Raw genomic sequence first — 22968 nt, 5'->3', positions numbered from 1 at the left:
TTCAAAGATTTCTTATCATACATCTGATTACCGACACTTCCAACACGAACAAGACCACGCGCGTATATAAAGCCGGCATCGGTTCAGTTGCGTATGTTCTATGTGGTTTCACAACAAAGAGTTCTGCAGCCCGTGAAACATAAACTAGAGTCTGCATTAACTACGGTAATTAATTTTTACTGTCAACTGCACCCTTGTTTCCTATATATAGAGTGAAAATGGAAACGCTAAAGATTTGCCTCGTTCTGGTAAGAAAATGGTGTCCATGAAAATACGAAGCTGTCGCGGTGACCTTTGCATGTATATTCCGCGGCTTACGATTGACTTGTAATTACAGGCTTTAATCACTGGATGCAGTATTACCGGATCAGCTGTCGATGCACTTCCTTGTTACAACGATGCATATGACGAAGCGACGGATATGCCGGCTTCTACTGATTGTAAAAACCTCAAAAATAAATCCCATTAAATTAAAAACATAACTTACTAATACAGTACGTTATACTCATAACTATCCATAATTCATGGTTTGTTTGTGATTTGAAAAATGCAGTTTCTATAGTGCCTCGAGTCACGGAAAAAGTGGACATTCATATTGCCAAAAAATTTGCCTACCAGGGAATTCCTACGGTGCTCTCATGCGACATAAACGAAAAGCCAGAGGCAATCAAATGGTCCAAGATCAACGGTGAATTACCGAGCGATGCTCGACAATTGGAAGGAAATTTGATCATCACTCCGAAACTGTCCGACTCCGGATTTTATACTTGTCAAACGGATGTTAGCGGAGAAAAAACCCAAAAGGTCATCGAGCTCGTGGTCAGGATGCGACAGCCACGCCCTCTTCATAATTTCCTGGGGACGCGTCGATTTTAGGACAAACAATATACAAAACAGTGATCTGACATTTTGGCAGCACTTCGGCTGTTGGCATATTGTTGATCTTTCCTCGTGGTCGATATATGATAGTATACCTTGGGATGTAAACAAATTTAGCTGGGTAATAACTGTTTAATGCTTAACTGTTCTAGAACTGCTTTTTACCGCACTTTTTAGAATTCATTGTTTCTTTTATTGTTTAACTTGTTGTTTATGCATTGATTTGATGTGTCACTACAGATAGCTTGTACATGTTATTTAATTTAATTATTTTTTAAGAAAAAACGTCAGTTAAATTTCAAAAATTAAATGCAATGCACGGGAGATTTTTGTCCGGCTGCAAGGATTGCATTATAAAGATACGATATTTCATTTTCGTTATGTTATTCACATACGTAACAGTAATAAATTACGCAGTGATGGCACACATTATGCGCTTCTTATGCAAAATAAATAAATTACCGCGTGCATTAAATATTGCAAAAAAACGACAAAAAGTTATCAACGAAAAAGACTAATAAGCCACCAGCTTGACTTGGTTCTGTGGTGTCGTACAGTAAAACGAGTCCTTCAGTATATGCACGCCGCTGCACGATTCGGGAATGCTGACAAACTTGCCGTAATCCATCTTTTTGCAATAATACTGCTGATCACAGATGACCATGGTGTCGATATCGTAAATATCGAACGTTGCCACCCCGTTGAGGATGACTTCCCACTCGCCGGTGGCGTAGTTGTACTGGTACACTTTGTAGTCGTCGCTCAGGTACATCCGGCTGCCGTCGTTACCGAAACCGGCATCGATGGCGTTGTCTACATCGCGCTCGCGAATCCACTGATGACCGGCATACAACCACAAACTGCCGTCGTCCGACACCGCCAAGCCGTTGTCGCAACTGCGCGGTGCGACCTTCACCATGTTCACCGGGTTCGGCTGACCGGGGATCTGTAATCAAAGGTCACACTGTAATCATACATCCGCTAAATAACTGTAACAGTAAAAACTCTGCAATAATACATAAAAGATTAGATAAACTATTTAGTAGAAAACTGGGAAAAATCAAAGCAACCTTTTCGCTACAATAACGGTTCACGTAGTAAACCAATACAAAATTAGCTGCCAGTGCTAAATTCTCTTAATACAACAGGGAAAAATATTTGGACATTATTATAGTTTTTATCTTCTACAAATAATTTGCTAATTTTGTATAAAACAATAATTATTGCAAATAAACCGTTAACTGACCAGTTCCGGGGTTTCTTTATACTCCATCCGCCAAATATTCCCGTACTTCTGCATATCGATAAACCATATACAGTTATCATAGCCGTGGAAGGCGTATTTAACGTTGGTGGCCACTCGAGTGGGATTGTACTGGAAGAGACCATCGGGATCCATGCGGATAAGGTCATACTGCCCGTTGACGTAGTACTCCGTCCCGTGAGGAGCTGCCACGTTGACGGCGGATGTCTCACCGGTGGCGAAGAGGACATTACCGGTCTGCAGCAAAATGGATGTGGAGGAGGAAGCGGATGTGGGTGCATAGTTGCTGCTGTAGTTAGACGAGCGACCGTATTTGGAATTCGTTGCATAGTTGTTGCTGGATCCATAGGACGCGGGTTTGTAATCTTGTTTGCCGGTATTACTGTACGGTGGATACGACAATCCATATACGCCGCAGACCGCTGCAATTCACAAGATATTTACAAAGGCTACAAGCTTTCGCAGCGTCCGTACTACTTTGTAGTACTGTAAAAATCGTAAAATTAATAAAAGCTGGTTGGTTTGTAGTACTGAAACCGAAACTGTGTTATAGAAGTACACAATTATATGATTATAGTTAGCGAAGGTATAATAATTATTATAATCAGAAGTATGACAGGTAACTGATGTACCAATAGTTTCTTTTCGCACAGATCTACGTATGCAGCATTTGACAGCTTCAGAATCAAAAACTTAAAATGAAATATTTATACATTACCTGCACAGTTTGCACTCATAGTGTTACAAATTCAACAGCAATAAAATTGGATGTAATAAGTTTTTGTAACTTACCTAACATCGTCACCATAGGCGCAAGACTTGTCATCGTGACGGAAGTGCTTCCGATAGCAAAAAATTACAGAGTATACTTTATACAGATTACAGCTTAAGCAGTGCACAAACTTACTTTGATGTGCAAGCAAATTCAAAGAAATAAAAATTTTTTGCAGGCCTTTTATACGATGGAAACATAATCAAATGCAGCTTTTCAGTTTGAAACTGTGTTGGTTAATTTGTTAATATATAAACACGATTGCTGCACTAACCTAATACAGCTGAATTTTACGTTATGGAGAGCACAATGGCTTCATAAAAAGCTACGTGCAAGAATGAAAGATTGTAAGGCCACGTATAGCGTAACAACTCAAATCTGTGGGTAATATATGCAAATGTAATTATGTGTACTGTGTACTGTCATTAACTAAACCAACCTGATATTCCGTAACTGCATTTTATCATACATTTACAGAATAGATAGTTACGGGGAGCACAGTAATAAACTTAAATCCATATTGCATCTTAAATAAATTTGTCTAATATGTAAACATTAACAAATTTAGTTACCAATGCTGTTTGCTATTTTGTGCAGTTATATGTTGGTTGGTTAAATAAATTATATAAAAAGGCGTAATCAAATATACAAGCAAACCTCTGCCGCATTAACTTGCAATTGGTTGATAATTAGCAGCTACTGGACAGCGAGAAATCAGACCGCAACCGGAAGTACGACATATGCCGGCTGTTGAGTGGGCTGCTGCTATCAACACCGTTACGCGTTGTCCACACCGACTGTGCGTTGTCTAAGAGGTGCCCATTGTTTTTATTTTCCCCTTTGAATGCAAATCTGTTGTTGTTGGTACGATTGCCCACAATGTCCACTACCGGGTCAACGGATAAACAGATTGCACATGTCTGGACCACACGATGCCGGCGCATGCCGAATCCATTCTATATCATCAGCCGACACCGATTCGGCTGACTTACTTTCCTTCTTCTACATTTTCCGCAGCTTCGGAAGGTAATATTATTTTTTAGCATTGTTTTCAAAGCCCAAAGTGGCAAACAACTTCTTATTTCTTATCTGCACTACTTCAACAATTAAGAAAAATGCAATTATCGTTTATCTCGAGAAACTGTCCGATTTTGCATCGCTTCTATGGACTATTTTTATTATAGCGCATGCCATCGTTGCATGGTTATCTAAATAATTTTAATATTTACATGCATTTTATGAAATTATACAGTCCTATAAATTTTTTGCGCCATTGATATATCTACAATGTATTCCAATCGGTTGCAATCGTGGACCTTCGTCGTCGTGTCCTGCTTAATATGGAATTGCATTTCCTGTCAATCGCGTAGCAGAAACAAGCGTAAGTGATAACCAAGAAACTGTTTGAATCTGGTCATATCATTTTACAAGATTTAAGTCAGTTTTATTATTTCATCGACGTACATTAAAACTTTTGTACCATACGTATTGCTGCATACCGTACAACGTAATTGTTTCGTGCTGGACCTTGGCTTTGCGGCCGTACATAAGTTTACACATATAAACCACGGTGTACTGTATGTACAAGTATACGTAGGTAAACAATTACTACGTTCACGAGTTTATGATCTATAATAAATCGTGCTTATGTTCTGTGGACAGGCATGGTATGGATCGGTGTGCAATATCAGCCGCAACTACGCCCCTCTTTCCCGCAGCATCCCCACGCGGGCGCCCCATTACCGGATGACACTCTGAGCGCAGTGGCCGGCGCCACCGTGGCACCCCATCTCAGTCCGGACGGGCATTTGTCGCCGCACATCTGCTCCGCGGATTTCGTGCCGGACGTCTTCGCGCAGACTGGCGATGGGAACACCTACGTTTTTGCCGGTAAGGCAACTGCTTTTATACTTGAGTCAGTTTAAATAGTTTGCGCAACTTGATCTGTAGGAATATCAAAAATGCTTTCTCAATATAATTTTCAAATAATTTATATACACGAGAAAACTTAAACAATTTTTTTTGTAAATCGTATTCGAATACACTATTCACTTGAAATTTGAATGTAGACCAACATGCGCCGGTGTAAGTAATAAACACTGTACTGCGTGGTGCTATGGACTAATGTTGTAAACATCCTTTTAGACATTAACATATTGTACTGTATATGGTCTGCCAGAAAGCAAAAAGAGTGCGAGCGCGGTAACAGTACTTCATAAATAAAACATTTTAATACCGAAGAAATTGCTATTTTTTGCTAGTATTTATTTTTGTATGCTGAATGAAACAGTTTTTTTTCGATTGGAAGTGGTAGCGTGTACTGCAACCAATACGAAACGCGGTGTAAACGTAGTGGACGGGTATATGAGCCAGATCTTTTAAGTATGGGATGCATGGGTCAGCCCAATGACTAACTATGAGATCTCAGTCTCGCTGGTCAGCTAATAATAAATTAAAACGATCTAGTTTTTAATATTTTCCAATTGCTATATCTATATATCCGTTTCTTGTATTTTATTATTCAGTACATACGTTCCAATGCAACATGGCTTTTAGCACGTTTTACGAGTGCACCTGCAGAAATAATTACTTAATCTGAAAATACAAGAAACATTTCTGGACAGGCCGTACAATCCCTCGAATAACGCATGGTACATCATTAATTGTTATCATTTGTTTATTATGAGTTAATATTTTTATTTCCCTTAAGTGCATGTTAAGCCGTCGCAGAAAATAAAATTGTGGTACACGCGCGTTACTGTAGGCGGTATATTTATATTGCAGACGATGTATACTGGCACATTATGGACTTTGAGGGGAACGTGGTGGACAACCGGCAACTGGCCGGTCAGCCCATCGGCCGCGACTGGTCCGGTCTGCCCAACAAGCCCGACGCGGCCATCACGCTGGCCGACGGGCAGACACTCTTCTTTAAGGACGACCGCTTCTACGTCTTCTGGAATAAATCTCCGCGCGAGCCCTACAGCGGGCTCATTGAGCAGGCCTTCCCACAGATCCCGCGCTCCAACCTCGACGCCGCCTTCATGACCAACACCTCGCTCATCTTCGTCAAAGGCGACAGCTTCTACGTCTTCGGCATCGAGCAGTTCCCCTTTGTTCAACGGGGAAATCTGGTAATTTCGGAGACGTTATATCTCAGCTTTACATTAAGGGGTCAGATTTATAATTAAGAGAAATTAAGGAGCTTATAATAAGGACAAGTATATAAATAAAATTGCACTTCCGCCTCTATAATAAAGATTTAGAAGGCCTGCAGTAGTCGCATTACATAGTGATGCCGTACGTTTTAACTCGGTATATAAGAGAAGATCTTTATTACATGTAATTGTTTTAATTATGTATAATTTGATTTGATTTGACTTAATTTCGAGTAGCCAAGCCCGTATTAAAACGGGCACTCTCACATATCCTTATCCGTTGAAGAACATCAAATATGCTAAGGCTAGTACGGCATTATTAATACGGCACCCTGTTACTGCGCGTCTAATTGTGCGTCTGTTGAGTTATGTACCGAATATAAGTGTCTACAAATTGATGGTCATATTGCAACAGGCGGATATGGGATTACCGGCACTTCCGGTTGAGACTGCAGTCAACTTGTCTGATGGTCTGGCCTACATTGTTATCGATAAAACTGCTTACCAAGTGGACACAATATCGCTACAGGTAACTAACCAAAATAACCATGAGCTTTGACTGTAAAAGTGAATTGTACTGGAATCGGTCCGAAGTATACTTATGTAGATGACGAGCAATATATAATGTGAGCAGCATGCTATTAATTATAGGCTTCCAGAATATAAATTTTAAGAAGTTGACTAAAGTTGATACCTAAATTACATAAACATGCTAGCTACGGTACATAAGGGAAGTGGCCGTCTGGAGTGACCTTTCTATTGGCGACTGCTGCACTGAGCCGGTAGCATGGGTTAACCGAAGGCTGCTTTAAGCTTGCTCAACTAAAAAAACGGCCACTAGATTCTCATTACTTGGCCGTGCATTAACATTGTTATGTACTAGGTGGTTTCCTCGTTTCCAACGCAGAGCTTGTATGGATGCTTGGAACCGCTGATGAGTGCAAAAACCAGAATGCTAAGGATACCCTATGGTCGGAAATTCGACCCGGAGAAGGACTACTTCCGCGGCTGGACGGCGGCAGCTCTCAATCACCACGTCAACATCCTCTGAACTACCTGAACATCCATCTACGACGATGGTGACAATTGTGCACGTGCTACAAAAACCTCCCAGTACTTAACGGAAGATCATCTGTACTGTATTCCATATTCGTGAACCAGAAATCCGGAAGAAATACTTGCCACAACACAAATCTTCTTGTCCAGTTAAAAAGGAACGGTTCGGTCGCCTATTAATTTTATTAACAATCATCAAGCATGATGATTGGTAACCAATTTTTTCAAACCATCCAACATAAATGATCAGGCTCTCATTTTCAGATCGAGATGACGCACCCAGTATAATTACAGAACAGAATCTATCTGTGCACACATAAATAAAATAAACAGAAATGTGTCTACTGGGTTATTCAAAGTACAGATACATTAATAGGTAATACTGGTAAATGCTCTACGACACTCAATCATTCCGTTACAGCAGAATCCCTGTTTGCCGATAAACCCTTTAAAACACATCATGCCAGACAGCACGCGTTGTACAATCTGTACTCGTATTGTGGTTAACCTTTAAAAACAACATCATGAGGATATCTTCAATCTTCAGTTAGTTTTCTTATCATTCGATCTCACAGCTTCCGCATCACGTCGTGCAGACATATTTTGTAAACAACAATTTCCCATCACCTCTTCCGACAAAAGACAACTACCCGACAAGAGGTTGCGGATGTGGGCCGACCACACCGAAGCCTCCATTCGGAAAGTGCAATCGTGTAATAACTTGAGAAAGGAACGTGCATTGACGTTGGCAAGGAGAACCAGGTCCGCCTGCTACGTGTCACCATCTCCTGCAAGTTATAACAAAGTTTGATTACACAGCATCACCAGAACAACGAAAAAGGCACACGGGGTCACACTACAGATGATAAAAAGTTTCTGATAGTAGTAATAATTCACCATTTACAAGCAAAAAAAGTCTGCTACTATGGGTTGCGATGGTTTCGGGAAAAAAAACACTCAAACTGTGGGCAGAACACAGCATTCTAAGTACACAATGGTCATGAAAGAAAGCGAACAGATTCATACTTTAATTGCATAAACAGCAGCTGACTAAAGCATTCGAATTGGTTAAGAACTTTTTGAGCGGCGATGCTAAACATTCCGATCCGCGATATTAGACATATAATGCAGCGAATCTTGTAATATTACCACGATGGTGCGCATTAAGGGAATGCTCGCCATTGGCCGTCGGCGCATCCCCGCTACCGTCTTCCGGCTCATCATCCTCGAACTCTTCATCATGCACCACCGCGTTGAGGAGACCCCCGGCGCCCTGCTCCACGGCGGCTGCTTCATCATCATCATCCGCCTCGCCTTCATCGTCCGACTGCTCGTCTTCCGCGTCCGGATGGAGGGCTTGACATGTGGACATGGCGTTGAAGATAGCCTCCACTGTAATTTTCACATCACATCACAGCATTATTTCATCTGAGATGCAATTACGACAGCAGACATAAATATTTTTAAAAAAACTGAAGAATTTCAAAGAAAGCGGATAAAACTTGCATCGTGGTTAAAAATATAAACTAATAGCACTGATATCAACACACTAGCAGGCCCCACCAATTAAGCCATCCTCAAAAAATTATCAGCTTCGAGTGTATCAGGCTTATGATGCACCCGCAAGTCGAAATCAGTGTTGAGTGAGCAGACTGAATCCAAAAAGTGGAAGGAGGAAAACTGCAAAATGTGCGAAAGTTGTCAGTTTTCCTCCTTCCACTTTTTGGATTCAAAGTCGGCTCCAAGCCGCCTTTAAAACTGACTTGAGCTTAACTTTATTTGCTAAGTTAATTCAACAAGAAACTTGGGCTCACAGGCAAATAATTTAAAATTTTTGAACAAACTATTTCAAAAGTCAGGCTAGCTGCAAACCGTAAGCATCTCAAGTTTTCGACATCCCTACTCACATGTCGATTTATCTTCGGGAACAAAGCACAGCTCCTTCACATCACTCGAAGTCTCGATGTGCACATCCGCATCCTCGTCCATCGCCTCGTCATCGTTCCCATCTGTCAAAACCAAAACAAGCTCTGGCATTCCGTGATTGTCGCAGCATAGTGTTTTTGAAATGCAATGATATGAATTTAGGAAATAAAACTTGTACCTATGTCTGCAGAAGCGTAAAGATTTTCATACATACGAATGACTTTGCCTACTTTAAACGCTTGCACAAGTTCAAGTACAGTGTACACAGTCAAAAGCACTTTCACTGTCTTGCAGCCACAATGCTGTCACGTTCAAGAAATTAGAAATCGATCAGTCACGAGCCGTCAAAAGCGGTATAGCTGTACATTTTCGATACGATATGCGTAGTTTACGGTCCTCGCAGCCATAATAAAAATTCTAATTTACAAACTGGAAAAACATCGTCACTGCATTTAAAGCCAGATCAAAAAGCCGTTACGATGCGATAAGATAAAATAAATCATTGATCCGTTACGCTCACAACGATCAACGACTGAGTTCAGCGTAAAACTGATAAAAGTTAGGTACTTCTACTGCAATGACGACATTTCAATTTGCTCCGTTGCTCACCCATATCGCTGTGCGTCGCAGGGTCCGCACCCTCCACACCGTCCAACAGCATGTAGATGCATTCCTCGGGGAACGAGCCGGGATCCTTACTGATGGCGTGCAGGGAGATCTCGTAGTAGGACAGCGTGAAGCCCGTGAGCGACGAGGAACCCTCCAGCGCGCTTCCCGCGGAGCTCCCCACCGCGGATGGATCCGCAATCCAGCAGACGCATCTGCAACACGCACATTATGCCATAAGTGCGCTTTCCGCCTTGGCTACACACAGAAAAACCCACTGTTCGGTGATAAATAATCGGCCGGTCCCGAAATTCCGCTGTCGATTCTTGGCCGCCACATTGTTCTGTGTCAGAACGATGCCATCGGTTGGCTCCGACACTTCGTGCAGTTCCACCATGTTCGTTGAGAAAAATGTGTTCAGTTACTGAGTTACACACGTTTTGTTCAACCGCGGTTCACACTAATGCAGCAAAAATTTAGCAGATCAAAGAAAACTGAATGCATCAAAATATTTTATCGGTAATAAACGGAAACCGAAGAAGAAAAACTGAACTGATCACTGATAGTGATGACAGTCAGGTATGACGAGCCGTTCGGGCAAAAAGGTTTTATGTATGTTATGTTACTAATGGTATGCTTGTTATGATTGCCATGTTACTCATGTTACGCTTGTTATGTATGTTATGTACGTTAATAATGCTATGTTATCCATGATACTGTTTTGTGCTTCCCTTTAAATTCTTCATATTATATTATTACATTTGCTTCGAATTCACAACGAGAAATCTTTCAAGTTTGCACATATAAGTTTGGTGCGGGCTACGGCCGGACAAACGGTATCATAATACTGCCGGTACATGTTATACCTACATGCAGATCATATTGAAACGGCAAGTCCTCCGCGAAGTCATCGATAGATTTTTCGGCAAGGTTTGCTAAAAGTTTAACTAAAAATAAAAATTTATCTTGATTTATTTTCTCCAAAAAGAATGGCAACATGCGCTGCGGGTACTGTACTACGTAGGGGCAAATTTATCTACAAAGGTCAACTGGCGCGCAACAAACGACTCCAGCGCAGGGCATTACTGTAAGAATTGCTAAAAATTTAAGAAATATTAATTTTAAGAAAATTTAAATTTCTTCTGTTTTCAAAAGCAAATTTTTTTGAAGCTTCGTCCTGTACTGAAACGTGCTCATCAAATTTCGGTGAAGTTTAAATGTAAACTCTAACCAGGGAACATTTTCCGGGTATATATTCAGAAAATTTTGATGTGGAAAGATATTATACCATAGTATGCTTAAAAAATAATTCCATTTGGTGTGGTCCACTGAGCGTGGCAATACATAATTACTGTATATGATTACATAGTACTGCATACTGCTTTGCGAGTATCACTACTTATACAGTGTTACTGCAGTACGGGCTTTTCTGCTGTAACTTTATTCTGATGTTGTAACTTGTGGATGATGCTTTAGGCTTTAGCCGTACACTCTTCCAGTTTTCGTCCACCGACGTAATTACGTAAGGGAAGCAGACGTTCTTATGCCATTCCTGCCAGATTACAAATTTTTAAAAATTGTCAGGGTCTCCTAGACAGTATACGAATTATTAGGTATACGAGCACTGTTGAATTTCTTACTATTTAACAACAGCTGCAGGACATAAACCATTACTTTTGATCCAATAAAATCAGAATAACTTTAATAATTGTTTTAATTTCTATCACCAACTCTTGCGGCAAAACTGTCGGATGACTTCGCGCGAGAATTGCTATTATAATGTGAACTGTAACTTGTACTAGCACTTTGCTCTAGTGAATTTAATTCTAATCATGACACTATTAAATATCATGATTAGAAATAATTTGAAATCAAACATAAAATAGTATCATGTGTACAATAACATTCATAACAAACGCAGCATAAGTAAGGTAACATACATAACAAGCGTAACACAAGTAACATGCCAATCATAACAAACATAACATAAGTAACATAACATATATAAACCCTTTTAGCACGAACGGCTCGTCATAGTCAGGAGGACAGTCCACTTTTTATTTTTACAGTGCAGTGTATTTTTGGGAAGCGGAGTAACGAGCATCGAATTAAGGGGGTGTACGGTGCAGCTCACTGATTAGTGAGCTAAAGCTTATATTTTGGTGGTGATGCTTTTTTAGCATGCCTGGACGCCTTTACTATGCCTTTACTTTTTATTATGCCTTTACTTACTTTTTATTATGCCTTTTTATTATGCCTTTTTACTATGCCTTTACTAATTACTTAATTAGCTTAGATATGCAATCCAAATTCCAATTTCTAATTTCTTATTTGTATGTAGATTTAAGGTTTACGAATAACTTTTGCTGTAAAGCCTGTGCCAGATCGGCACTGCCAATTAACATGCGAAAGTTTCTTGTGCGTGCCGGCAATGCTGCATTACATGCGCGATTTATTCGATTATTTCTGCATTCTACCGATGATTAATCGGCCCCGCCCGACTGGCACCGGCCCGACGGGGCGGGCGGGCTCACTGATGTATAGCGTGGTAATTGGTCGTTAAGTACAAGATATCCCCGCCCAACAATTCTCAAGAGATCTTCCACGAGTAATGTAACTGCACGGAGAAAGGCCTAGCATTGGCTGCCAAATCAGACGTTCCCCCCAGCGCAGTTACTAATGAACTGACTTCTTTATTTTTTTGTCATTTTGTGGATGCGTTTTCCATTATTTGCGATCTATAGTTGGCCCTTGCGAGCTCCTTCCAAGTATTTTGTGTTTCCAGTTCCTTTCTAAATCTTCATCATAACTTTATCGCAGTTCGTGATTCAGCTTTTACGTCTTTGATTTAGAGCTTTATTATTCTATATTTTGGAGTCTTTGTGGCCGTTAAATTCCTGGTCGTGACTCGTTTATACCCAGTTTCCAGTGTGCAGGAAAGAGTAAGAGCGACTGCGAATTTCCTTCCCCATTGATGCACAGACATCGTGTCAGCCAATGCGACTGCGGCACTACTCTAATCTCTTGCTCATTTGCATTGACACAGTAGTGGTTGCTGGATTGATCACAAATCGAATCTGCAGATGCCACACTAGTAAATCTTGGCATCAGCGTGCAGGCTAAATATTTTGGGGATTGCGTCTTCTGGTCTTCCATGCATTGAAACATTAACATTCAGTTTGTTTGTGTTTTGGAGGGTTGTTTGGGATCTTCGATTTTTAAAATGGATGTTTAATTAGCAGCTATGCAAGAGCACGAGATCGCTGATTTGCAGATCGAAACTCTTGCGAAGGGCGATAAAACTCTGGAGAGTTACTTGTGTCGCGTCTGCGGACTGAAATTAAACCAGCGGTTTTCTATGCGAAGGCATGTTAAAATCGAACATCCCGATAAGATGCGCAGTCTTCCTGCCCTTTATCCTGTTACGGAATATTACCAGCTGGGTCGTCTGGCGGTCGACGACTCGTCCAGGGGCCCCGGTAAGAGTCAAGGCGAACAGACGCATTTCTTTGTTATGCATCTGCTTAGCTTGCTGCTTATAATCTTATTGTTACTGACTACCTGCAACGATGCGATCTTAGATGATTAGATTATTCATGATTGGCAATTTGGCACAGTACTTCTAAACTTGTCACAACGCGGAAGTGGGGATCTTCTTTAATCGTGCCTTCTGATTTGGCGCTTACAGTTGGCTATCAGTTATCGTTACGCCGTATATTTTGACAGGTTTTTTTTTGAAATTTGAATTTTACTCGGGCAGGAACGATTCGTTGCTAGGAACTGGCGAACTGCAAACAAAAAGGAAAACAATATACAACAGTAACAATTATACGTACTGAAATTGTTAAAAACTTAAAATCATACGTTTGAGCAGTCACAACCTACGCAGCACAAGTTGGACGATGATTTTATTTTAATTTACTGTACTTACTAATTTCGCAGTGCGATGCTGATTTTCGGTTAGTGAATCTGTGAATCATAATGGCTTACTTAGCCTTTAGGTTCAGCGACACGCTAAGTATATTTTTCAAGTACCGTAGTGTCGGAGACTCACCACCATTTGCTGTTCTCAAGCGGGAACGTCACCGTGTACTTAATTGTGAATTTGTGAGTAGAAAAATGTACAGTATTTGAATCGTTTGTACTGTGTCCCGTACTCGTAAAGTCCGTACGTAGAGTTGCTTCGCAAAGACTGCGATATTAAAGCCGAGCTAATTAGTTGCCTGTTACACAATGCGGGTTTTTTACGAGTAATTGCTCTGATGAACTGGATATGTCCAGATTCAGAAAACGATTAGAATCACAGTGTTTTGTCTAACTTTATATGCTACGAGCACGTCGAGCAGGCTCAGCAGAGGCTTATCAAGATTTATTGTGAACTTCAGCTTCATGCATGGTTTCCTAATTTCATTCTAAATATTTTATCATACCTTTTATGTGTTGCTTATTAGCTTAGCTTTGTTTATTTAGTTTAGTTTGACTGTTTAGTGTTGTAGCCTTATCATTTAGCCTAGATCGATAAATTGCGTCCTCTAACCTTCAGTGGTAAATTTATGTACCTGAATAAATATGTACCTTTAACCAGGTTTTTCGCTAATAGCGCTATCGTTTCATTCGTCTGACACTACTGTAAAATGTTACAGTGCAAACTCACCCAGAACAAACATGCAAATAACAGTGCTGCCTTTCTGACCGCTTTACTTTTTACCTCTCCCATAACGCTTAATTGTCTGGCGGGGTGCTGACTGCCTGCTACAGGTTCTCATGTGCATATTTAAATGCGCTGTCCGGTTACCATAAGACTGCACAATGGTCTCGAATTTCCATGATAATCGTGAGATAATATAATTGTTTTCTGGACTCTGGTTCGTTCCTGGAGTGAGCGATAAGATTTCACAATGAAGGGATGAATTATCGGTATCGTGAGTAGTAGTACTCATACCGTCCGGCGTCCTACGTATAGAAGTACTCAGAATTAATTCCAGATTAGACCTGGCTTTATACGCTATCTTATAGTCATTCACATTCGGGGAAGATTAATTGTAAACGGTAAGTCGTGGCTAATTTCAGATTCCGCCTACAGCACTGAGCACATACTTCAGGCTATTTGAGATTAAAAAGGCAAAAGATTCCCGCTAGATCAGTGGAAGCGCACTTTCAATATCATAGCCGATGGTGATGCGGGGGCACGTGATTAATCTATTGGTTAAAAGTCGAAGGTACCGGTAGACGGGTAGATAGGGTAAATCTTGGTTTTATGAGGAATGCACATAGTGCACTAGCAGTAGGTGCAGTATTTGAATGTTTTTCATTCAACCGGCTCCTCTGGTATTATTGTCCGTTGCCTGGTTACGTGTGGTACTAAACTTCTTCTCACAAGTTCATGGATCCGGCGGCTCTATGCCGCTGCTGAATCGGTATCCTTTGATTTGGGGCACATTTAGGTTATTTAAAAGTTAAACTACTTAGCTTTACTTGAAATTAAATCGAAATATTCTAAGTAGTAATTTCTGATGTATAATAGCAGGTAGGTCTTGTTGAAAAGGACTTCTAAAGGCTATGACCCAATGTCAGCCAACTGCGCAGAAAAAATAATTCATGTACTGTATCTGGGAATTTGCAAGGCGATTCTGCCGACACCTTGTTAATTTATTGTCTGTATATCGTCACAAGTGGCAGCTAGTAACTACACAAGAATTCAGTGTGCGCGAAAGAATTTGTAGAGCACTGTGCTTAAACCTTTTTCATTTGAACGTTTGTTCCTCTCGTTGTTGCAAAAGCCTTGGTTCCCCACGGATCACCTACCGTTGTCTGATTTGTAAATTAGATTGTGATAACATACGGATGACGCTGCCGGTGGTCTTCTAGCAATTTCAATGCAAAACTTGCACAGTTAATTGTTATGCTCAGAATTTAGCAGCTATCCGTGGAATGTGCTCTAGTCTGTGAGAAGAGAAATAATGTTTGCGGTTTTTCTTTATGTCGGCCGAACTCACATTATCTCGCACGATTAATTATTACAATGATGGCTATGATCTTCTGAATGGTCTCGGATTTCGGTTCTCGCTGAGTTCTTGTCGGCCAGCCTGCCAGACCGGCACGCGGACGGACGTGGCAGCCAGTTGCTACCTGTCAGTCAAAGTCTGTTAAGACTTAAGACAGCTGATTGCGTAGAGGTAGACGGTAGTAAACAAAACAATTGACGCTCAGGTGCAAGTCGTAAAGTATTATTCAGACCACGTGACCAGGCTGACCACATGTGCAATGAAACAGAAAAGTGCGATGAAGAACTGAAGATTTATTTCTTTTCCTGTTATATCTTTAGATGAGCGGCTTTGCATGTATGATGTATCATGATTGCAGCGTATTGCGTTAATGATAGATAGTAATTAGCAAGCTGTGCGCACTTGACTCCTGTCAGCATTGGAGAAGCTTTTTTTGCGAGTCACGGGAGTGCAGATGTCACGGTAGTTTTTTTAAGTTTTCCTAGGCTTACACGTAGATTTCTTACGAAGGAATATATACGATCAGTATGGGATTCGGGTCATTCAAATTTCAAGGGATCGTTTGAAGTCTTGAACTAAAAGGTTGTAATATTATAAACTGCGATTTGCGACTCTTTGTATTGTACGACCTGTATAAACACCTGGTAGGTGCGGCGTGCACTAGTGGGATTAACAGCATTGCACGCTTTTTCCTGCTTGCTGGGTTAAATTTGAATATTCGTACGTGCGTACCTGCGTACGCTCCCTTTGACAAACACGTGGGCATGATATTCTGGCTGGGCCGTATGACTGTATGCGCGATAAAATCGTTTGAGCCGGCACTCCAGCCGTCTGCGGACTAGAGTAGCGCTGAACCTTGACAAATCGGCATGCCAAATCTGCGCTCGCAGACAGTATTCTAATTCCACATTGTACTGATGCCAATTTTTTTCCTTACTTGTTAGCTTCACCAGCCAAAGCTGGGAGTGCCAGTGGGTCGAATCGGTCCAGCCCGCCGCAGTCCGTCTCATCGGCACTGTTCTTCCCCGATGATGGAGCGAGCAAGCCCGTAGAACGTAAAATGCAGTACTCCGAGTGGGCGCAATCCAAACTGGATCTCTACATTAACGCCGTGGCAGTCAACCAGCGACTGCTGACCGGCGGCTATCAGAAGACGGTCAAGTTCCACTGCAATCTGTGCACGGCGGCTAATAAAGGGGTGCAGGGTCCCGGTTGGCTGCTGCGGGAGGAGGCGCAGGATCACATCATCACCAGCCACCCGGAGAAGATCCAGAAGGAGGCCAGTGGAGTTTGTCAACCGCCGGAGAAGAAGGCCAAGATGGACAAAAATATCCTGGCGCGGAGATTCGGCAGCAGAGCAAGTACGTAGTGATTATTTATTTTAGTAATTAATACTGCGGCACTTAGTTTTTTAATAAAATAGTTTCTTTCACTTTCCTGATTCTTGGTTATTTGTTTTGCGGCGTTTTCCGAACGTATTTTTTCCCTGCAATTCGTAATAACAGCAACTTTTAATTGGTTGTTGCATTTGTCTGCAATAATTTACCGCGAAGCCGGAAGTGTTTTATCATGGTGAAATATTGCAGTGATGGGTCTGATGATTCTGACCTAACTATGCTTTTATCGGTTGATTATGCAAATTTCGCTTTCGTATGGATCTTCTGGCTTTGAGTTTTAGATCTAGCCTTTTGTAAATGTTTTTGATCAGCTTTTAAAGTCACGTAAAATTTTTTATTTTTTCACTTTAGTTAAAATCAGTACGAAATACGTACGTATCTCTAAACTCTACAGGCTTCGTTATGATAAATTTGAACAGAATGTGTTAACGCGTAATGGATACATGAATGAAAGCGATTTTCCTTATGATCTCTTCCGTTCCCTGAGCCTTTCATATGACTGACATCCGATGCTGAAATATTGTACACCAGACAAGGCACGTGTTTAATTTCACCTTTAGCATCGACCGGTGCGGCAACTGCTTCCTTTCATAAATCTTACCATTCTAACTCTGACTGCAGTATACGTACGCTAAAAGAAGATTCCGCTTGGCTAGGTGGTTACCTGATAATGCAAGCCGCGAATTATACATTTAATTTAATAGACAGATTTAAAATATTTGTTGCATCATATTATTCTTATGTTAATTATTCTTCTGATCGTTTATGCAGCCACAATGATGGCGCCAGTTCATATGCCTATGCCATCGCCGACGCGTCGAGCGCGCTCGCCGGGTTTAGAAACAAAAAAATCTAGCACAGTTGGCGTGCCGGCTAATCAAATCGGCCAAAAGAATCCGCGAAATTTTGCGGCGAAATCTGCCAACAGAACGCCGGCTAAGGCAACGGAGAAGCCTGCGGTTAAAGAATCCGTGTCGACACCGTCGGTTTCCGGTGTGCGGAACTTTGTGTCCAGCCCTCCGCTTTCTTCTGGACCAATTAACGGTATGGAACATGAATAGCTTGTACATATTATTTATTTTATATGTGCCCAGATATATCTGTGTAGCTTACGGTCTTCGAAAAATTTGTTGTTTTAAACATATTGCTACAGACATGGATAGCCGTATTTACGTTTTTGACGTTACAGAAGAATTCGGAGTATACGAATGGTCGGGGCTTAACACTGTTAACAGTCAGCACTTTACAGTACTAGTTGAGCGGGCGTGTATTTCACTAATATTTGCTAAAAACTGCGCTTTGGCTTACTAATTCACGTAAAATGCATTTTCTGAATAATAGAACCTACTTTAATTTTGATGCATTTGCTTTATTTTCACAAAGAATCCGCTTTCGAAGTCGATATTTCTACTAATTATGATCACATTATAATCACAGCTCAATTTCAGAATATCCAAAAAACATGGATCGCATAAATGTAATAAGCGCAACTAGTTCTTAATAGAGCTAAATGACAACGAAACATCTGTTGAATTTTCTCGCTTCCACCACAGAGGTCGCGTTTTATCTTTCAATCTTAATTAATAACTGCTGCTGGTTGAAATATATTAATAAGATAACGCAAATATAACGAATATCTTTTGGTTGAAATGGGTCAAGGAAAATCCGATGTCATCGAACAGAACATATTATGAAATCTCCTTATCTGCGACGGCAAAATTCTGCATGGGTTTTAACCTCATTTTTGTGTACTGGTATTACAAATTCCAAGGTGCTGAAGAAAATATAGCTATGTTTACGGGTTGTTATCAGTTTCTGATCGTTTTGCAGCTGTGGGGAAGAAGCGACCGATACTATCGGACTTGGATATCACTCCACCCGGCACCCCGAAGAAAGTGGCCACCGAGGCCAACTATACCAGTCCCTCACCCGCAAACCTCCCTTCCCCGTCATCCTCCACGTCCAGCGGGGACCCGCCGCTCCAGTCCAAGCCCGCACTGCTCCCCACACCGCCACCGTTGGCCTACGCGCCTTTGCATTCCCTACCATCACCCCGACCGCCACTGCTGCCGACACCGAAACTATCTCCCTACGCAAGGAGTTCACCACCATCACCCAGATTTACCATTCTGCCCACGCCGCCGGCAGTGCCGGCGCCAAATCCGCAGATTGCGGTATCTTCTCCTTCACACGCACTTAGAGTGGAAACATGTGGGCTACCCAAGTCCGGACCGAATTCAGTGCCAGCTCCTTCCACGTCAAGTGGGAATACGGTACAGCCATCCAAACCCAACCCTCTGCCAGGATCTACACTGCCGGTAGAAAAATCCTTACAGCGTTCTTTATCGTCAACATCGGTGGCCAGCGTGGAATCTGCTCAACCAGTCAAGTCTTCACCAGCACCTTTACCGTCCAGCGTGAACGCTCCACAGCCTATCAAATCCGGGCCGGTCCCTTCTACATCCAGCATGGATGCTCCGCCACCACCGAAATCGCCGGTTAAAGAGAAACCGCCGGTCCCAGCGAGTGCTGGCAGTCCCATTGAAGTGGTTCCGCTCAAGAGAACCTCGGTTTCCCCGCAGAAGAGCCTGCAGCGGAGTGGAAGCCCTAGTACGCTGGTTGTTGTGGCCGATGCTGCGGAGAATGGGAAAAGAGATGCAGCGGAAATAGCCAGCTCGATGAAAGGGCCCATGGTGGAGAGTGCGAAGACGGTGCCAAGTGAACCGGTGGAATCCAGTGGTAAGTTGCTTTTTGCAGTTTTTACCTACTGTATTTATTTTGATGCAGTTTAATTAAACTAGAATTAGAATGGGTGATTTGGGCTATTTTATAATTTTTTAAGTTGCAACGACTTCGTAGTTCAGTGTAGTTTGTATTTCGTATCGATTAATTCAGTTATTGTATCTTAGCGGATGTTGTTAATTTAAAGTCAACTGGAGCAAGGGTGTTCTTTACCTATTTTTTTAAACAAATTCACCAAATCCTGCTCGTTGTTCTTTTATTTATTATGTCGCTTGTTATGTCATTGAGGGTGGTTACGTTCCTTTACTCTGTTCGAGGATACAGTTTATGGAATGTGCTGTATTTTTTATTGCATTTAACGTTCGTAAATGGTGGGTGAACCACAGTAGCATACTGAATATTATTGACGTTTTATGTCCGTGTCATTTTTTATTAACATCATTACCGCGTCACAATACATTGTTATTACAAAATACATGCGTGCAGGTGAACCATCGCAGCGGGGTAAAACCACGAGCCCGGCACGTCCGTTGGCTGCGGTGGCTCCCAATGTGAAAGCCAGCACTTCCGGTGTCAGCGGGAAGGGCTCGAATGATGGTGTAATAGGGAGAAAACAGGCGGGTAGCAGTGTGGATGGCATGCTCCTTGAATCAGGTAAGCAAACAGCAATTGAATACTTCAAACATGGCATGATTACAGTTTATTGATACACACTTGTTCGTAATTAATTGTCATGTCTGGCTGCTGGTGTGTTCCGTCTGCTGTTATCCACTCTCTGTGTTTAGGCATCTGTGTTGAAAATGGCTTGCATGTGAATGCGTCTAAATGTCTCGGTGAGTGTGCATGCCAAGTCTCTTCTGTTTTTATGGTTTCTTAGGTGTGTGGTAGGATTAGAAGATGTAGAGACTAGAGAGATATACATGTATTTACACTGTGCTGCAATATTGTTAAACAGATGATTCATCGAAAGCGGCTACAGCGGACGACAGCGTTTTCAAGCAGCCCTGTGATCCCGATGCGCTGCAGCCGGTTGGACGAAAAGGTTTGTTTGTCTGCCGGGAATGCTGGTTCGGGCCGCGTGCCCAGGCGGAAATCGTGCAGCACGTTCTCACCACACATATGACACGAACTTCCGAATCCCGTAAGTGGTTCGGTTTCCGTTCCGACGTTTGGGTACAATATTTACCCGAACGCTAGATCGGTGCTTAAAATTAACCAAGAAAGATGGGAAAGGCGTTCATATAATTTAATAATAACGCAAATAAAATTTTGCAGTAAAACCAAATTATTCAAATATGTCATGGAAGAAACATACGGCTTTCATAAAATTCAGTTTGCAAGCAAAGAAAGATTTGGCAGTAAGAGCAGAATTCTTAATAAAATAAATCATGGAAGAAACAAACTGCTTACATAAAATTACCTCTCAAGCAAATAACGATTTGGCAGTAAAAGCAAAATTCATGAAATAGATGCATGGAAGATCGGAAAGGGAAAGAAGCATTCTTAAAATTGAAAAATACAATATAAAAATGTTGCCTTCAAGCGGAATTAATAAGGGAGATTCTCCATAGGTCCACAAGAACCAGAGAAAGCCCATTCCGAGGATTCCAGCGACTGGGTGATGGAATTGCCGTCCGATACCGCCGCTTCGCCGTCGAAGCGCCGCGGACGGCCCCGCAAAGCTCAGACGATGGCGCGTGTAGACAGCAAATCCAGTTCCGTTGATGCAGCCGATTGGGTGATGGAGCTGCCATCCGATAGCCAGCGTCTACCGCCGCCACCAAAGCCACGTGGACGGCCACGGAAGGATGCTCCATCCAAATACGCGGCATCGACGGCCAGCCAGGCGCAGGACAAAAGCCGAGGCGTCTCGCTGGCGTCCAGCTGCAGTAGCGAGCCGAAGAAGAAGGGTTATAAGGGAGCGCGGGAAGTGAAGGCGCTGCAATGGGAATACCGGTCCGAGGATGATGATGAGGAAGACTGGGCCACCGAGATTAATTATGCGTTCACGCGGGAGGATAAAAAATTTATGCTCGATGCGGCGGGTCGGTCGGGAGGTATGCAAACTGGCGTCTTCATTAGAAAATGAAATACTGTACAAATGCAAATGAGTGTGCACTGCACACTGTGCAGATAAAATGAATTTTATGAAAACTGAAAATCGTTTTGAATGAAGTGATGTAAAATAATTTCGGTAATGAACAGTGGCATCCTTTATGTATTAATTTAATCACATGTGATTTGTAGTTCTTGCCGCTGAAAATTCCGAAGTTTTGCTTCGTTTATTTATTGTCGAAATCCTCGTTGTTTTGTCTATTGTTTGAAGTTTTTTTACTTGATAGTTTTGCGATTGTTGAAAATATTTGAAGCGCTTGCTGACGTAGTGTGTTTTGTTGTTGCAGTTTCCATTCGTGCCCTGTGTGCCAAGTTCACGGAAGCAACGATGCGGCACTGCACGGAGACTGGCGAGTGGACCGATCGGTACTTTATCAAGCGGGAAGGGGGCAGTTGTTAAGTGGAAGCGAATTCCGGAAGATTTTCTCAAAATTGATGCGTACCAAAGAGTGTTTTATGTCTGTTTGTAGAGACGTGACGGAGTATTTATTTCGTTGAAATAGCTTTTGACCGATTTTTCGTTTGATGCCCGCGGAGAATTACGTTTGTGTATCAGTTTGTTGTGCGGTTGTGTTTTACGTTTGTTTTTGTGTTTTCTTCGAACCGGAATGGGCGATATGGGCAGTAGTATTTGCAGTGTTCGTTTGCATTGGATTTCTGTTTTTCTATGACTAATTGAAATGCATCTCGTAATTCCATTATTATTAACTGATGGGTTTGTTTTACTTTTGTTTCTGTTGATGCATCGATGACGGATCTGGTTGACCGCAGTATTAATCTCATCATTCGACTAATAAAATGGTTGGAAAATCCTGTTGTGCATACAGCGAGAACTGGTCAACCGTTTGTTATGTAGCGGCTAGCCTTGATTGATCGAGTACCGCTACGGGAATGATGCGCAACTTGTCAACCATCATGATCAAGGAATATTAATAAATTCGTAAATGCCTGCACTCGATGGCTCTGTAAACATTGCGGGCGCTATAAAGTAACGGTTAAAGATTTCTAATTTATACAGTACTCGTACTGATGCTAATACATTGTTCAA

General features: G+C 41.8%; 5 protein-coding genes and 1 long non-coding RNA gene across 10 annotated transcripts; 3 read left to right on the top strand and 3 right to left on the bottom strand.

Annotated features, from left to right (window-relative positions):
- Window positions 1–118: 118 nt before the first annotated feature.
- On the top strand, window positions 119–1218 carry LOC129584169 (uncharacterized). The gene is made up of 3 exons (XM_055476297.1): window positions 119–248; window positions 338–440; window positions 563–1218. The coding sequence occupies exons 1-3, from the start codon at window positions 219–221 to the stop codon at window positions 874–876; spliced, it is 447 nt and encodes a 148-aa protein (XP_055332272.1). The 5' UTR covers window positions 119–218; the 3' UTR covers window positions 877–1218.
- A 102-nt stretch (window positions 1219–1320) lies between these two features.
- On the bottom strand, window positions 1321–3053 carry LOC129584167 (uncharacterized). Its single transcript, XM_055476296.1, has 3 exons — window positions 2936–3053; window positions 2126–2565; window positions 1321–1825 (listed from the first exon to the last, which is right to left on the bottom strand). Exons 1-3 carry the CDS (start codon window positions 2967–2969, stop codon window positions 1394–1396), a joined length of 906 nt encoding a protein of 301 aa, XP_055332271.1. The 5' UTR covers window positions 2970–3053; the 3' UTR covers window positions 1321–1393.
- An 874-nt stretch (window positions 3054–3927) lies between these two features.
- On the top strand, window positions 3928–7436 carry LOC129583977 (matrix metalloproteinase-14-like). The gene is made up of 5 exons (XM_055476049.1): window positions 3928–4296; window positions 4578–4805; window positions 5700–6049; window positions 6489–6602; window positions 6957–7436. Exons 1-5 carry the CDS (start codon window positions 4203–4205, stop codon window positions 7122–7124), a joined length of 954 nt encoding a protein of 317 aa, XP_055332024.1. The 5' UTR covers window positions 3928–4202; the 3' UTR covers window positions 7125–7436.
- On the bottom strand, window positions 7328–10228 carry LOC129583978 (methylosome subunit pICln-like). Its single transcript, XM_055476050.1, has 5 exons — window positions 9940–10228; window positions 9665–9876; window positions 9037–9138; window positions 8279–8521; window positions 7328–7917 (listed from the first exon to the last, which is right to left on the bottom strand). The coding sequence occupies exons 1-5, from the start codon at window positions 10056–10058 to the stop codon at window positions 7901–7903; spliced, it is 693 nt and encodes a 230-aa protein (XP_055332025.1). The 5' UTR covers window positions 10059–10228; the 3' UTR covers window positions 7328–7900.
- Window positions 10229–12046: 1818 nt separating this feature from the next.
- On the bottom strand, window positions 12047–14947 carry LOC129583973 (uncharacterized). 2 transcript variants are annotated; one of them, XR_008689838.1, is made up of 5 exons: window positions 14759–14947; window positions 14370–14614; window positions 13593–13630; window positions 13282–13449; window positions 12047–13222 (listed from the first exon to the last, which is right to left on the bottom strand). It is a non-coding gene; the product is annotated as an uncharacterized LOC129583973 (long non-coding RNA). The 2 variants fall into 2 exon arrangements; XR_008689837.1 differs by lacking the exon at window positions 13593–13630.
- Window positions 12381–22730, top strand: LOC129583972 (nascent polypeptide-associated complex subunit alpha, muscle-specific form-like). Of its 4 annotated transcripts, none has more exons than XM_055476040.1 (9): window positions 12381–13140; window positions 16611–17027; window positions 17835–18107; window positions 18894–19802; window positions 20292–20459; window positions 20591–20638; window positions 20761–20946; window positions 21377–21862; window positions 22208–22730. In XM_055476040.1, exons 1-9 carry the CDS (start codon window positions 12906–12908, stop codon window positions 22318–22320), a joined length of 2835 nt encoding a protein of 944 aa, XP_055332015.1. In that variant the 5' UTR covers window positions 12381–12905; the 3' UTR covers window positions 22321–22730. The 4 variants fall into 4 exon arrangements, with proteins under 4 accessions (XP_055332015.1, XP_055332016.1, XP_055332017.1 ...); XM_055476042.1 differs by lacking the exon at window positions 12381–13140 and adding an exon at window positions 14272–14710; XM_055476043.1 differs by lacking the exon at window positions 12381–13140 and adding an exon at window positions 15532–15792.
- The last annotated feature ends 238 nt before the right edge of the window (window positions 22731–22968 follow it).

Source organism: Paramacrobiotus metropolitanus, unplaced genomic scaffold, assembly GCF_019649055.1.
Source record: "Paramacrobiotus metropolitanus isolate TYO unplaced genomic scaffold, Prichtersi_v1.0 Parri_scaffold0000012, whole genome shotgun sequence".
Taxonomy (NCBI): domain Eukaryota; kingdom Metazoa; phylum Tardigrada; class Eutardigrada; order Parachela; family Macrobiotidae; genus Paramacrobiotus; species Paramacrobiotus metropolitanus.
The sequence above is the reverse complement of the archived record's forward strand: the minus strand, read 5'-3'. Positions and strand labels throughout refer to the sequence as shown.

Coding starts and splice junctions, on each gene's coding strand:
- LOC129584167 (XM_055476296.1), bottom strand. CDS start 2,969: ATGACAAGTCTTGCGCCTATGGTGACGATGTTAG. Junction 2,566..2,935: donor GCCTATGGTGACGATGTTAG/GTAAGTTACAAA, acceptor TGTGAATTGCAG/CGGTCTGCGGCGTATATGGA. Junction 1,826..2,125: donor ATAAAGAAACCCCGGAACTG/GTCAGTTAACGG, acceptor CTTTGATTACAG/ATCCCCGGTCAGCCGAACCC.
- LOC129583978 (XM_055476050.1), bottom strand. CDS start 10,058: ATGGTGGAACTGCACGAAGTGTCGGAGCCAACCGATGGCATCGTTCTG. Junction 9,877..9,939: donor CGATTATTTATCACCGAACA/GTGGGTTTTTCT, acceptor TGCGTGTTGCAG/ATGCGTCTGCTGGATTGCGG. Junction 9,139..9,664: donor TGCGACGCACAGCGATATGG/GTGAGCAACGGA, acceptor TGGTTTTGACAG/ATGGGAACGATGACGAGGCG.
- LOC129584169 (XM_055476297.1), top strand. CDS start 219: ATGGAAACGCTAAAGATTTGCCTCGTTCTG. Junction 249..337: donor TAAAGATTTGCCTCGTTCTG/GTAAGAAAATGG, acceptor TTGTAATTACAG/GCTTTAATCACTGGATGCAG. Junction 441..562: donor TATGCCGGCTTCTACTGATT/GTAAAAACCTCA, acceptor CAGTTTCTATAG/TGCCTCGAGTCACGGAAAAA.
- LOC129583972 (XM_055476040.1), top strand. CDS start 12,906: ATGCAAGAGCACGAGATCGCTGATTTGCAGATCGAAACTCTTGCGAAG. Junction 20,639..20,760: donor GAATGCGTCTAAATGTCTCG/GTGAGTGTGCAT, acceptor ATTGTTAAACAG/ATGATTCATCGAAAGCGGCT. Junction 21,863..22,207: donor TGCGGCGGGTCGGTCGGGAG/GTATGCAAACTG, acceptor TTGTTGTTGCAG/TTTCCATTCGTGCCCTGTGT.
- LOC129583977 (XM_055476049.1), top strand. CDS start 4,203: ATGTATTCCAATCGGTTGCAATCGTGGACCTTCGTCGTCGTGTCCTGC. Junction 6,050..6,488: donor TTGTTCAACGGGGAAATCTG/GTAATTTCGGAG, acceptor ATATTGCAACAG/GCGGATATGGGATTACCGGC. Junction 6,603..6,956: donor TGGACACAATATCGCTACAG/GTAACTAACCAA, acceptor GTTATGTACTAG/GTGGTTTCCTCGTTTCCAAC.